At 33.8% G+C, this 13,301-nt stretch overlaps 1 protein-coding gene across 7 annotated transcripts in view; it reads left to right on the forward strand.

Moving 5' to 3' along the window:
- Positions 1–4,965, forward strand: part of LOC128861372 (axotactin) — a 229,353-nt gene extending 224,388 nt beyond the window's left edge. For 6 of the 7 annotated variants that reach the window (XM_054099477.1, XM_054099476.1, XM_054099479.1 and 3 more), the window contains one exon: positions 4,077–4,965. In XM_054099477.1, the coding sequence (XP_053955452.1) occupies positions 4,077–4,625 (549 nt within the window). In that variant the 3' untranslated portion in view covers positions 4,626–4,965. Of the gene's footprint in view, positions 1–4,033 lie in introns of all 7 variants that reach the window. The other variant, XM_054099483.1, reaches the window with a different exon arrangement.
- The last annotated feature ends 8,336 nt before the right edge of the window (positions 4,966–13,301 follow it).

Consider the following 13,301-nt stretch of genomic DNA (forward strand, 5'->3'; position numbering starts at 1 on the left):
ATTCAACATCGACCCTTGAAATTTAACCACCATTTATTTACGAATATCAGTTAATTTCCAATGAAAGAAAAATTTGTAGAGAGGACACTGGAAGTGCGCTATTTTTCTATGCATAGCTGTACAGTTCTATGCGTATACTATATCACTACATATTATAAAACAAAGTCGCTTTTTCTGTCCCTATGTCCCCTTATACGCTTAAATCTTTAAAACTACGCAACGGATTTTGATGCGGTTTTTTTTGAAGATAGATTGATTGAAGAGGAAGGTTTATATCTATATAATGTGAAGAAATATATAAAGGGGGCGTGGCAATCGGTCAAAATGTGGCAAAAAAACATAATTTTTTTGTTTTCACGGCCATAAATCATAAACGAATCAACCAATTAAAATGAAACTTTCTTGAAGTTTAACTTTGAAATATTTACTTTCGTTCTGCATCAAAAAAAAAATTGATTTATTTGTTATTTAACCAAAATTGTTTAAACAAAAGCAGCTCTTTTTCCAAAAAAAAGCTGTTTGTGTGTGTGTTCGCTGTCAACCGAATGAAGCAACAGGCGTTAAGCGATAATCTCACCACACCTCATTAATGTTGAATTACATCGTATGGTGACGTATGTATGTATGTATTTACGAATCGCTCGCATTATTTCATTTCGGACGTATGTACATACATATGTATCTATGTATGTACTGAATTCCATGTAATTATATGTACATACAATTTTACAGCGAAATAAAACGCTATTTTCAGGTTCTATACGAAGGGTGCCTTTTATATGTCGGGATTTGGCAACCCTGGTGTTGCAATCTGGCAACTGACAGCTGTATTGCAAAGTTTGACATTTTTTGGCTTTTACGTACTCAGAACGTTTCGAAATACTAGCGCTATTTGTGTTGTTTACAGTAACTTAAAAGATTCATCTCGTTCCAAAAATGGAATTAAATGGTGAACATATTCGTGCGATTATTTTTTACAACTTTCGACGTGGATTAACTCAGCAACATTGCATGGATGAACTTAATTCATTTTTTGGCGATGAAGCTCCACCAAGGACCAGTGTTTATCGATGGTATGGTAAATTCAATCGTGATCGTAGCTCACTCCAAGACGAATTTCGTGAAGGTCGTCCAAAATCAGTTGTTGTTCCGAAAACCATTGATGCTGTGCGCGAACTGATATCGCAAGATCGCCATGTGACCTATCGTGAGATTGAGACAATCTTAGGCATTAGTGGGACCAGCATACATTCAATATTGCATAAACATTTGACTGTCAAAAAAATTTGTTCGCGTTGGATCCCACACAATTTGTCAATCGCTCAAAAAAAGGCTCGTGTCGATTGGTCGAAGGAAATGCTCAAAAAATACGATCGCAGGGCTTCGAAACACGTCTATGACATCGTGACAGGTGATGAATCAAGGATTTACGCGTATGAGCCCGAAAATAAACAGCAGTCGACTGTATGGGTGTTTCAAGATGAGACAAATCCAACAAAAGTTGTTCGCGCACGAAGCACTTCCAAGCAAATGGTCGCCTGTTTTTTCGGAAAAACTGGACATGTCGCAACCGTACCACTAGAACAACGCAGAACAGTAAATTCTGAGTGGTACACAACCATTTGTTTGCCAGTTGTTTTCCAAGAAATTAGGAAAACCAATCCCCAAAGACGGATCACTCTTCACCAGGACAATGCGAGCTCTCACACATCGGCTCAAACAACTGCATTTTTGAGCACCCAAAACATCGAGTTAATGGGTCATCCGCCGTATAGTCCTGACTTGGCACCGAATGACTTCTTTTTACTCCCGTACGTAAAAAACAAACTGAGAGGTCAACCTTTTTCGACACCTGAAGGAGCGGTTACGTCATTCAGAATACATGTTTTGGAGGTATCTCATTCAGAGTGGCAAAAGTGCTTCGACAATTGGTTCAAACGCATGCAAAAGTGTATAGACCTTCATGGAGAATATTTTGGAAAACAATAAAGTGATTTTCAATTATTAAAATTTGTTTTTGTTATCTAATCCCGACATATAAAAGGCACCCCTCGTATTAGTAAATCGCACATAATTAAAATACAGTTTTTGAATAGTTTTTATTGATTCGGAGCGCGTTTAGTTTGCTATCAATTCCATACAATAACATTTTTTGTCATTTACTTTTTACGACAACTAATAGCTTATTTTCGAAGCGATTTCAACAAATGGGTACAACATTAATCCTTATCCAATTAAATACCTTAAATACATTGTTGTTTTCATATATGTAGATCTATGTATATGGCTCTTTACAGCATATAATTAAAAACAATATTTTTCAAGATATTACAACAGTAATTAGTAATTGAGATCTACCGGAAAAATTGCGTTAGCTGTTGCGTCATCCGGCATTGCCGCTACTCTTTTGGAAAGAGGCTGAACCACACACTCTACAATGAAGCACCCGCTGAAAATCGCCACCGATGATGATAACAGCGTCTGTAGTGTTTCTAGACAGAGCAATACAGGAAAATTGATGCGTGACTACTCATTAATAGTCTGGGACGAAGCTACCATGTCAAACAAGACGTCTGTGGAAGCACTGGATAGGACAATGCGCGATTTGCGCAACAAAAATGCACCTATGGGTGGATGTACAATTCTGTTCTCAGGAGATTTCCGTCAAATCCTACCAGTTGTGACTCGAGGAACACGTGCTGACGAAATAAATGCTTCGCTAAAAAGATCCCACCTTTAGTCGTATGTCAATAAATTAGAGCTTAAAACTAATATGAGGATTTCGTCATCTTCACGTGAGAACAGGCTATTTCCAGAGATGCTGCTAAAAGTTGGCAATGGAGAATTAACACAAAGTGAGGGAAGGATTAACCTAGAAAACCTTTGTGTTTTGATAGACAACATCCAAGAGTTAGTCAACAATGTCTATCCAGACATTGATAACATCAGTTATAAGACAATATCTTGGTTTAAAGAAAGAGCTATTCTGTCACCAACTAACGAACAAGTAGATAAAGTAAATAACTTGATTATTTCAAAGATTGATGCGCCGACGAAAATATACTACTCGGTCGATACTGTTCTCGATTTGGAAGAAGCTGTTCAATTTCCTACAGAATTTCTAAATTCTTTGAAACCGTCTGGCCTCCCTCCTCACAAAATGGAGCTGAAAATAGGTTGTCCTATTATTTTATTAAGAAACCTAAGTCCACCTAAACTTTGCATGGCACGCGTTTGCTGGTAAAATCACTGAAAACTTTCATAATAGAGTGCACAATACTCACAGGATGTGGTACCGGAGAAGATGTATTGATTCCCCGAATCCCTCTGATACCATCGGATCTACCATTCCAATTTAAACGCTCACAATTTCCGGTAAAGACATCTTTTGCAATGACCATTAATAAATCTCAGGGTCAAACCTTCAACGTTGCAGGTTTAGATTTGAGTGTTGACTGTTTTTCACATGGCCAACTGTATGTCGCTCTTTCAAGAGTAACCTCTAGAGAAAACATGTTTGTATTGTCTAATGACAAGAAGGCTATGAACGTTGTATATAAAGACATTCTGTAATATAGTAATTGTTGTAAAAATAAAATAAATAGATATGTAAAAATGCAAAAAGTTAATATGCAAAAATGTAGGGTATGAATTTAGATATCCCAAAGATAGCAGGAAATCTTCATGCTATAAAGAAAGGGGAATTGTTTTACTCCAAATTTAACGCGTGCGGGCCACGGGCAATAATGAATAAGCCAAAACTATTGGATCGATTTTAATCATTTTTTCAGTGAGTGACATAGGGTATATATTTTATACCCGTGCGAAGCTGGGCGGGTTGCTAGTATAATATATATTAGTGCTTCGATTGTGTAAATGTCAATAATGGTGTTAGTACTCATTTTAATTAATTTGTTTTATTTTTCTCTTTTTATATTTTTTTCTTTTGCGCACTCCCACATAAATCAAAATTAATTTTTATGAAAAATGCAAATACACTTTTATGTACATATATCCAAATTTCTTCCAAAAGCAACATTAATTTCCTATTCCCCCTTTCCACGACACTCCTATAGCTACCGAATGAAATAAGAAGTGATGCGCCTGAAGACAGCGACAGCATACCGAGTATATCCAGTCCTGAAGCAACACCATCAAAGCAATTGCCTTATGAACGAGCACAATCAACGCCGCCCTTCGTTGTTAAGAGCCCGAAGCCAAAAAGACGGCTACTGCCAACTGTGAATTTCCGATTGCCAAAAGATTTAAACAAACAAAATGGTGAAACCCCGACTAATCAACCACCGACTACGAGTGTTGATAGTTCTGATGGTGATGAGGAGGCAAGTCCCATGCTACCGCCAACCTCAACAACGACGCCAAATGACGCTGCGCCACCAAGTACCGAGCCGCACGTTGGCATTGAAGTGCCTTCCGCTCCACCTGAAATTGACAATGTGCCAGTGATACCCTTCCGCACGAAATCCAATCCTCGCCTGCAAGTCAAGCCCGCCTACATTGATGATGCGCATCGACAATTTTGGAATCCAATCAGTTATTTAGGTGGACCACATCTCCTGCCTAGAGATAGGAATAGCATCACTTCGGTATTATCGCTCGATTAAACTTCGTATGCGCAACGAGAAAGTTATTGCATTTTGTTTGAAGCAGACATAATACCTAAGCGTGTAGATACTTACTTCCTACATAGAACTATGAATGGTGCTACCTCGGTCAGTCCTAGTCCTAATTGCCCTAAGAACGAGAAAATTACATTTTAAGCCTGTGCTTAAATATCGTTACGCAATATTCAGTGACCAAAGATGTTCTTTTTTCTAGTGTTAAATTTGTTATTACTGTTTGTTTGCATATTTCTATGTGTATGTACGAAAATGTTTTACGTAGTGTTTAAAATTTATTTGTTAGTGGAATAAATTACAATTAAAGAAAATAAAACGAAAGAAATGGTTTGCGTTTGACTCATTCGACGGTATCAAAGGTGAGTTCTTTTAAAAAAAATTTTTTTTTTTTTTTGAGAGTTCGATCACAACTTCGACGAAGACTGAATCTTTAAGAGAGGGCAGCTCCTACAGCACTTTCAGATTTCCCTTTTTTGCTTCAAAAATTCGTTTATAGTCTAAAGTAGTGATGGGCAAACTCAGCACATTTGCACTGTGCAGCAGCGTGTGCTTCTGCGTGCGTAAAAGTGCTAGGTGAAGGGGGATAACAAAGCACAGGGAAGAAACAGAAAAATTGAGCGAGTTGTGTCTGTGTTTGTACCCTGAATGAGAGAGCAATTATTCATGAATTTTTACCAGGGATGCCAACTTTTAACTTCGTATCAACAAATCTCTAAAAAAATAGGTTTTTTGGTACATTTTTCTTCAATAACTAAATTTAATATTGTAATATACATATTACGCTTTCAATTATAATAATGAATTAAGATAATGAACAACAATAAACAAGCAATTAAACATTTCAAAAGTTCGAGTAATACTGTTTTTTAATTGCTAGATGTAAAGAAAATTAAGACCTCTGAAAATATTTAATTTGAGATTAAATTAAAATCTTACATATTGGAAAGCAATGCCAGTTAAATCTTCAATAATATTGATCACTGCATATACTGACGAATCTGTAAATTATTCACACTTATCTTATGATTACTTAAATGGTTTTTGAAATCGGATATATTTTTTTAAATTGATGTTTTTTGAATTGAGCTAAGAAATCCAGAAAATCAAATTTGTAAGCAAATTACTTTATAAAACTGCAAACTCTCTTCAGCTACCGAAGTTTGTCAAATGTTTCAGAATTTTTAGCTACTATATGATACCACTTTTTCTTTTATTTTTCATAAAAAGTGGACGTGACTGACAACTAATTTCGCCCATCTAAATCCAATACACTCGGATATGCACAACTGCAAATAAAAATAAACAACCAATAGTATATACTTATGTATATAAATCATGAATAATAAAATCAACAATTTCCAAAATTGATTCCCACATTTAACAACTGCGGCAACTCTTTCTCATAAGTTTTGACATTTCATAAATAAAATCAGTTTTTTCGTGATTTCTTCATTTTTCGACGATATTTTCGGAGACCGTAAGTTAATATACATATTATTGTCGCATAAAAAACCATTAATATTAAGTGTATTTGTATGGTGTGTATGCAGAGAAAGTGCTGAAAATTCTATTTGAAAATTTGAAGCGGCGAACGTCAAAACAAAGTGCACAGTGATCAACTGCCGACAAAAACATAAATTTATTTCTAATGTGTAATATTATATATTACTCTGTTTTAACTTTTAATTTAGATAAACAAAGTTAAATAAAATATTAAATATAAAACATTTGGTTCAGCATGACCTCAAATAAAATAACATTGTTAAATTTGAATCCGAAGAGGAGTGTAACTTTTTTATGCAAATATGTAGACGGAGAATCACAATGCCTTGTATGTGAAAAACGTGTGGTGTGTAAGGTTTTTAACATAAAGAGACATTAAGAGCTGCACAGGAGTGATTATGATGAATATGTAGGAAAAGAAAGGAAAAGTATATACAAATCCTTAAGTCTAAATGAAGAGCCCGATTCGATGTGCCAAATTACAGAAGGTCGGAAAAATTCAAATTATTAAAATTTTTTTTTAATTTCTTAGGAAAGCGAAGATTGCGTTGTAGATGCAAAGCGTGCAACTTATGAAATCGCGTTAAACCTTGTTCGTGAGAATCGTGCATTTTCGGATGGCGAATTGGTGAAGTCTTGTATATTAAAAGCAGTAGGAATTTTGTCCCTTTATCTCGTAGAACTATAAGCAGACGAGTAGATGAAATGGCGGAAATTACAGAATCGCAGTTAAAAGAGCGTATAAAATCATTCACAGCGATTTCATTGGCAATTGATAAAAGTACAGATATATCCGACATAGCCCAATTAGCGATTTTTATCCGAGGAGTTGATGCCCACCTAAATATATGTGAAGAACTTTTGGACATTATTCCAATGACTGGGACGACTAAAGGTGAAGATTTATTTCAATGTGTTAATGAATGTACTGAACGTATGGGTGTATCATGGCGAAAAGTGGTTTGCGTTGCCACCGATGGTGCGAAATGCATGAGCGGATGCAAACAAATTTCTCTAATCATTTTTGTGTACTTTGTCATACTGTGCGCATTGCCATATGCGTGTGATTTGAATTTGAGAGCAACTAAGTACTCACCAAGAATACCCACTCTGCTATGATAATTTCCTCAATGTTTTTTTGAAAAAATCCTCTATTTTTTTAATGGAAACATGTATAAATTGTCCTTTTTAACAAAATAAAATGTATAACATCCATTGTTTAAATAAAACATGGCTGGTTGAGATTACTGTTCGCTGTTGTGACCAGCATTCTTTAAAAAAAAATGCACTAACATAAAAACTTACGATATACATACATACTTAGGTATATGTAAACGAAGACAATTTTTTCATTCAGAAAAATATACACCGATTTGTCAGTACAAATTTATCTCCACATAGTTTAGCAACTATGAAACTTTGAACTGCGAATGTTCAAACTTCTTGATTATAAAATCGCCTATGCTTCTTGGTTACAAAAATTATAAAAGTAAATAAAATAGAAATTTGCAAAGATGATGTTAATATTAAAGAAGCGTTTCCAATAAAAAAACCAAAAGCATTTTATTATTTAATATGAACGATCAACCCTTCGAAATCCCTTAACATGGAATGAAGTCCCCTTATCTGGTAACTTTGCTATTGGCAAAGCTTCACTCTCTTTTTTACAAACACATATGCGTTGCTCAGAAGTGATTAATATACGTGCACGCCTATTGCTTACCCTTCTTATGTAAGTTTGTCGCCCCCCCATCTAGCACTTTGCTAGCACGCTCTGCTGCGAGCGTGCCACGCTGCTGCCCGTCCCTAGTCTAAAGAATATATTTTCAATGTTTCAAGCTTAATAGAAAAGTCTAAAAAGTTCCTATAAAGTCAGTGAAGTGATGAGCATCAAACGAAAGATGAGTAACAAGGAAAATCGCTTTTTTCTCGCAATACGTTTTTTTTCGCGCTGTGGAATATAACTCAACATATCGGCCTTTGCATGTACCTCAAATTTTATATTAATTATCACTAAAAATATCGTTTTTTTTTTTTTTTTTGTTAAAAATAGGTAAATGCAAAGCGGAATAACTTATTTTAATGAAAGTTGATTACAAGAGACTGTACATTCCACGGCGCAAATTAAAGGAGTCACGTTTGAGCAGCTGTAGCGTCGTCATTGTTTTTTTTTTCAAAAAAATTTTTGTATATACATTTAAACATAAATATTAATATTAATTTAATTTATTTTATTAATAAATAGTTAATAATTTTATTTTAAGATAATAAATACTCTCAGTTTCTCACAAAATATGATTGGAAAACGTCTGGAGGACGTCAAATAAAAAAATAAAATTAAAATTAATTTGAAAAAAAGTTAAATTAAAATAATACTAAAAAAATTAAATAAATAAAAAAATAAAATAATAAACAAAAATATAATTTAAAAAAACAAAAAAAAATAACAAAAAAAAATTCAAAAAATAAAATAAATAATAAAATAAATTAAAAAACAAGAAATAAAATAAAAAAAAAGCTCGTTGACTGGAGGAGCTGCCCCCCTTAAATGAAAAAAAAAGAAAACAAAAAAAATAAATTAAATTTTTGAAAAAAACATTTAAAAAACAAAAATTAAAAAAAAAAGTAAAAAACAAATTACAAAAAGAAAAAAAAATAATTAAAAACTAAAATAAAAAATAAATAAAATAATGAAACAAAAAAAAGAATTAAAATAAATTTGAAAAAAAGAAATAATTGGGGATCCGTCTATACCAATCGCAGAGGCAGAACCCTAGCCAACTTCATTTCTCAATCTAATTTCATTATCCTTAACGACAACTCCCCAACTCATTTTAGCACACACAATACTCTTACTCACATCGACATCTCAATTTGTTCCCCCACAATTGCTGTCAGCTGCAATTGGTCTATACAGGACGACTTATGTGGAAGCGACCACTTCCCTATACTCGTCTCACTTTTTGAGTCTCAGCAGCCTAGCTCTCAAGTCCAAAAACCCCGATTTATTACTAAAACAGCCAATTGGGTATCATTCAGTCAACACTCAGAAAAACACAACTGCAACCGCCCGGTAGCCGATAATATAAATAAAGAGGCCGCTAATATCAATAAAATTATTCTTCAAGCCGCACATGCTTCCATCCCCCAATCTAACCCAAATAAGTACACCCACAATGTCCCATGGTGGAACTCAAAGCTACAGGAGCTTCGTATTCAAAAAAATAAGTGCTGGAATTCCCTCAAACGAAACATTAACCAAGGCACTGTGATGAGGTACAAACGAGCTAATGCGATTTTTAAAAGGGAACTTAAACAATCCAAAAGAAAATCATTGGAAGAATTTACCTCCCAAATCAACCCCAGCACTCCAACGGAAAAAATTTGGGCTAATATAAAACGACTTAGTGGTTATAAAACAAAACACGGAATTCACTGCCTGAAGAGTCTCAACGCACCCTTTTTCAACATTACAGATCGTAAACAAATATCAGATGAATTTGGCTTGCATTGGTCTAATTCATCTAGTGATAATAAATTCCCTCTATTATTTCAAGATAAAAAGAAAATATCTCTCAACATTACGTTCCCACAAACCTCCGACGCCAAAGCATTAGAAATTGAAAGAGAAATAAATTTACTCGAACTTAAATCCGCTCTGCAAAACCTCAAAGGTAAAACACCTGGTTATGATCGAATAACGTACTCTATGATCTCTAAACTTCCTCTGTCAGTAACAAACAGATTGCTTAATTTCTACAATAGCATTCTCCAATCCCATATACCCCAATCATACAAACTTACTATAATAACCCCTATATTAAAACCTAAATCAAACAAAATTGAAATCGATTCATACCGGCCAATTTCCTTAAATCCATGCTTATCTAAACTATTGGATAAAATTATATCAAACAGGTTATGGTGGTTTGTTCGAAGCAACAAACTTATCCATAACAATCAGGTTGGATTCAAGCGGGGAAAGTCAGTAACAGATGCTCTATTATATGTAGACCATCATGTTGCAGAATCTTTATCCGCAAGAAAACATCTGTCAATAATATCACTCGACTTCGCAAAAGCATTTGATAAAATTGGAATCCACGCTATAATAGATCAACTGCTCGAGTGGAAACTCGGGCCGCGAATTTGCAACTATATAAGAAACTTTATGACCCATAGGAAAATTAAAGTCAGATTAGACAATGTCCTTTCCGAAACTTACCCACTTCAAAACGGAATACCGCAAGGCTCACCCCTTTCAGTAATTATATTCCTAATAGCATACAACAAGCTTTGTGCCACAATTTCTTTTTATAAAGAAGTCTCGTTCTGCGCTTACGCAGATGATTTCAATCTTTTAGTTAAACAAAAAAAAGATAAAAATGTTAGTATTAATCTAAACAATTTATTTGGAGACATTAACTCCTGGTGTAACTACTCTGGTGCTTCACTCTCGGTACAAAAATGCAAACACTTACATATATGCCGTAAAAAACAGTGCTCGCCCTCTGTCCACTGCAACAACATCCAAATAAATAAGGTAGATACTCTAAGAATACTAGGAGTCACTTTTAACAACCACTATAATTGGAATTCACACATAGCACTTCTTCAACAAAACCTTTCACAGCGCCTTAATATCATCAAGTGCCTCTCTAGCTTCAAATTCAATTGCAACTCAGTAACACTTATACAAGTAACGAAAGCGCTCTTGATATCAAGAATTGATTTCGGCCTCTTCCTATATGGTTTCGCACCTAAATCTGCTCTAAATAAATTAAGAACTATTCTTAATGCGGCTATAAGAACCGCGCTAGGAGCATTTAGAACGTCCCCGATTAATAATATGCTTTTTGAAGCTAACATTCCCTCAATAGAAGCGAAAAGGGACTATATCACAAATAAATTAAATAAAGTGCTTATGAACAGCTATGATGCCCCTCTCTTCAAAATTGCTCAAACCTACAAAAAAAATAGGCCATCTAAAAGAGTCCCATCAGCAGTTAGTAGAGCAGTCCTCAACAGCAAAAAACTTAACCTTCCATATTTACCACTAAAACCTACTCTAACCCACATCCCCCCCTGGCGTTTACAGAAAGCCATAGTTAACACTGAGCTCCGAAAGTATAAAAAATTCGAAACACCAGCTATAATATATCAACAAGCTTTTGCACACATACAAAATGAACTCAAGGATTACACCTTCATATACACAGACGGCTCCCAAAGCAATAATATGATCGGATTTGGCGTAACTACCGAAAATGCAAACTTAGTAGTATCCAACCTAGCTGCATACAGTACAGTCTACTCTGCTGAATTAATTGCTATCATGTCGGCTGTTAATATAATTAGAAATAAAAAAGGTAAATTTGCAATTTGCTCCGATTCACTTTCATCTCTCGATGCCATATCCAATATCGAAAACAATGATTACTATCCCAGTTCTATCCGTAGTATTTTACAAACAAAATACCCAAATATTTTACTGATATGGTCCCCGGGCCATGCCCTTATAAAGGGTAACGAATTTGCTGATAGCACAGCTAAATACGCCACCATAGCTCCAGTATTAACAACTACTAATCTAAATGTTAATGATATAGCTGAATTTCTTAAGAAAAAATTCATAAAACAATATAAGTCTGAGACTTGGCAAAAATGCTCAACTTGGTACAAAGCGCAAAATGTAAAAAAGCTTGATTTAAGCAACCTCCCAAAACACGCTAACCTTTCACTTTCTAGAATGGACCTTGTTAAGCTCACGCGAGTACGTTTGGGCCATTCAAAATTAACCCATAATCACCTTATCGACAGCAATACCCCCAGAACATGTCAGTTTTGTAACTCCACCCCGATCTCCATTAATCACGTTATGTCCGAATGTTATGCCTTCAACTCACTAAGAAAAAATATATTCCATAACTCCGATCCCATTCAATGTATTTTCAACCCCACAATCGATAATATTAAAAAAATTATAGCTTTCTTAAAAATATCAAAATTATATTACGAAATCTAAACAAGCATGTCGAAAAATTATATTGTATCTCCTAACTTATAATGAAATTCTAAACGACGCATAAGCACTTAGTATTAAACATTAATTAAGCACTAATTTTACATCATAAGAAGAAGCTGAAGGCCTTAGCAGCCATAGCTTTCCTAACTAGGCTTACAATTTTAATTATAAGTTTCAGTTTGTAATAATAATAATAATAATAAAATTAAATTTTTGAAAAAAACATTTAAAAAACAAAAATTAAAAAAAAAAGTAAAAAACAAATTACAAAAAGAAAAAAAAATAATTAAAAACTAAAATAAAAAATAAATAAAATAATGAAACAAAAAAAAGAATTAAAATAAATTTGAAAAAAAGAAATAAAATAAATAAATTAAAAAAAAAATAAAATTTAATTTAAAAACAAAAAATAAAATAAAATTAAAATAAAGTTAAACAAATAAAAATAAAGAACAAGCAAAAATAAAATTCAAAAAAAAAAAATTAAATAAGCAAAAATAAAATTAAAAAAATAAACAAAAATTAAATAAAACAATGTTAAAAAAATCTATCCAAAAAAAATATAAATATATACATATATGTACATATATATGTATATGTATATAATTGGCGCGTACACCCGTTTTGGGTGTTTGGCCGAGTTCCTCCTATTTATGGTGTGCGGCTTGATGTTGTTTCACAAATGGAGGACCTACAGTTTCAAGCCGACTCCGAAAGGCAGATATTTTTATGAGAAGCTCTTTCATGGCAGAAATACACTCGGAGGCTTAGCATTGCCTGTCGAGGGGCGACCGCTATTAGAAAAACCTTTTTCTTAATTTTGGTGTTTCACCGAGATTCGAACCTACGTTCTCTCTGTGAATTCTGAATGGTAGTCACGCACCAACCCATTCGGCTACGGCGGCCGAATGCTAAAGCAAATATAAAAAAATAAAATAAAATATTGCAACAAGAAACAAATTAAAAAATAAGAAAATAGAAAAAAAATATTTATTGTAAAAACAAACTAAAAAATAAAATAAAAATGTAATATTCTGCTATCAATAAAAAAAGCTATAAGTTCAAATTATACAGAAAACCAAAACAAACAAGTATACATACTCACCAAAGATCAAATGCCTAATACAATAATA

The sequence above is a fragment of the Anastrepha ludens genome, chromosome 4 (genome assembly GCF_028408465.1).
Source record: "Anastrepha ludens isolate Willacy chromosome 4, idAnaLude1.1, whole genome shotgun sequence".
NCBI lineage: Eukaryota > Metazoa > Arthropoda > Insecta > Diptera > Tephritidae > Anastrepha > Anastrepha ludens.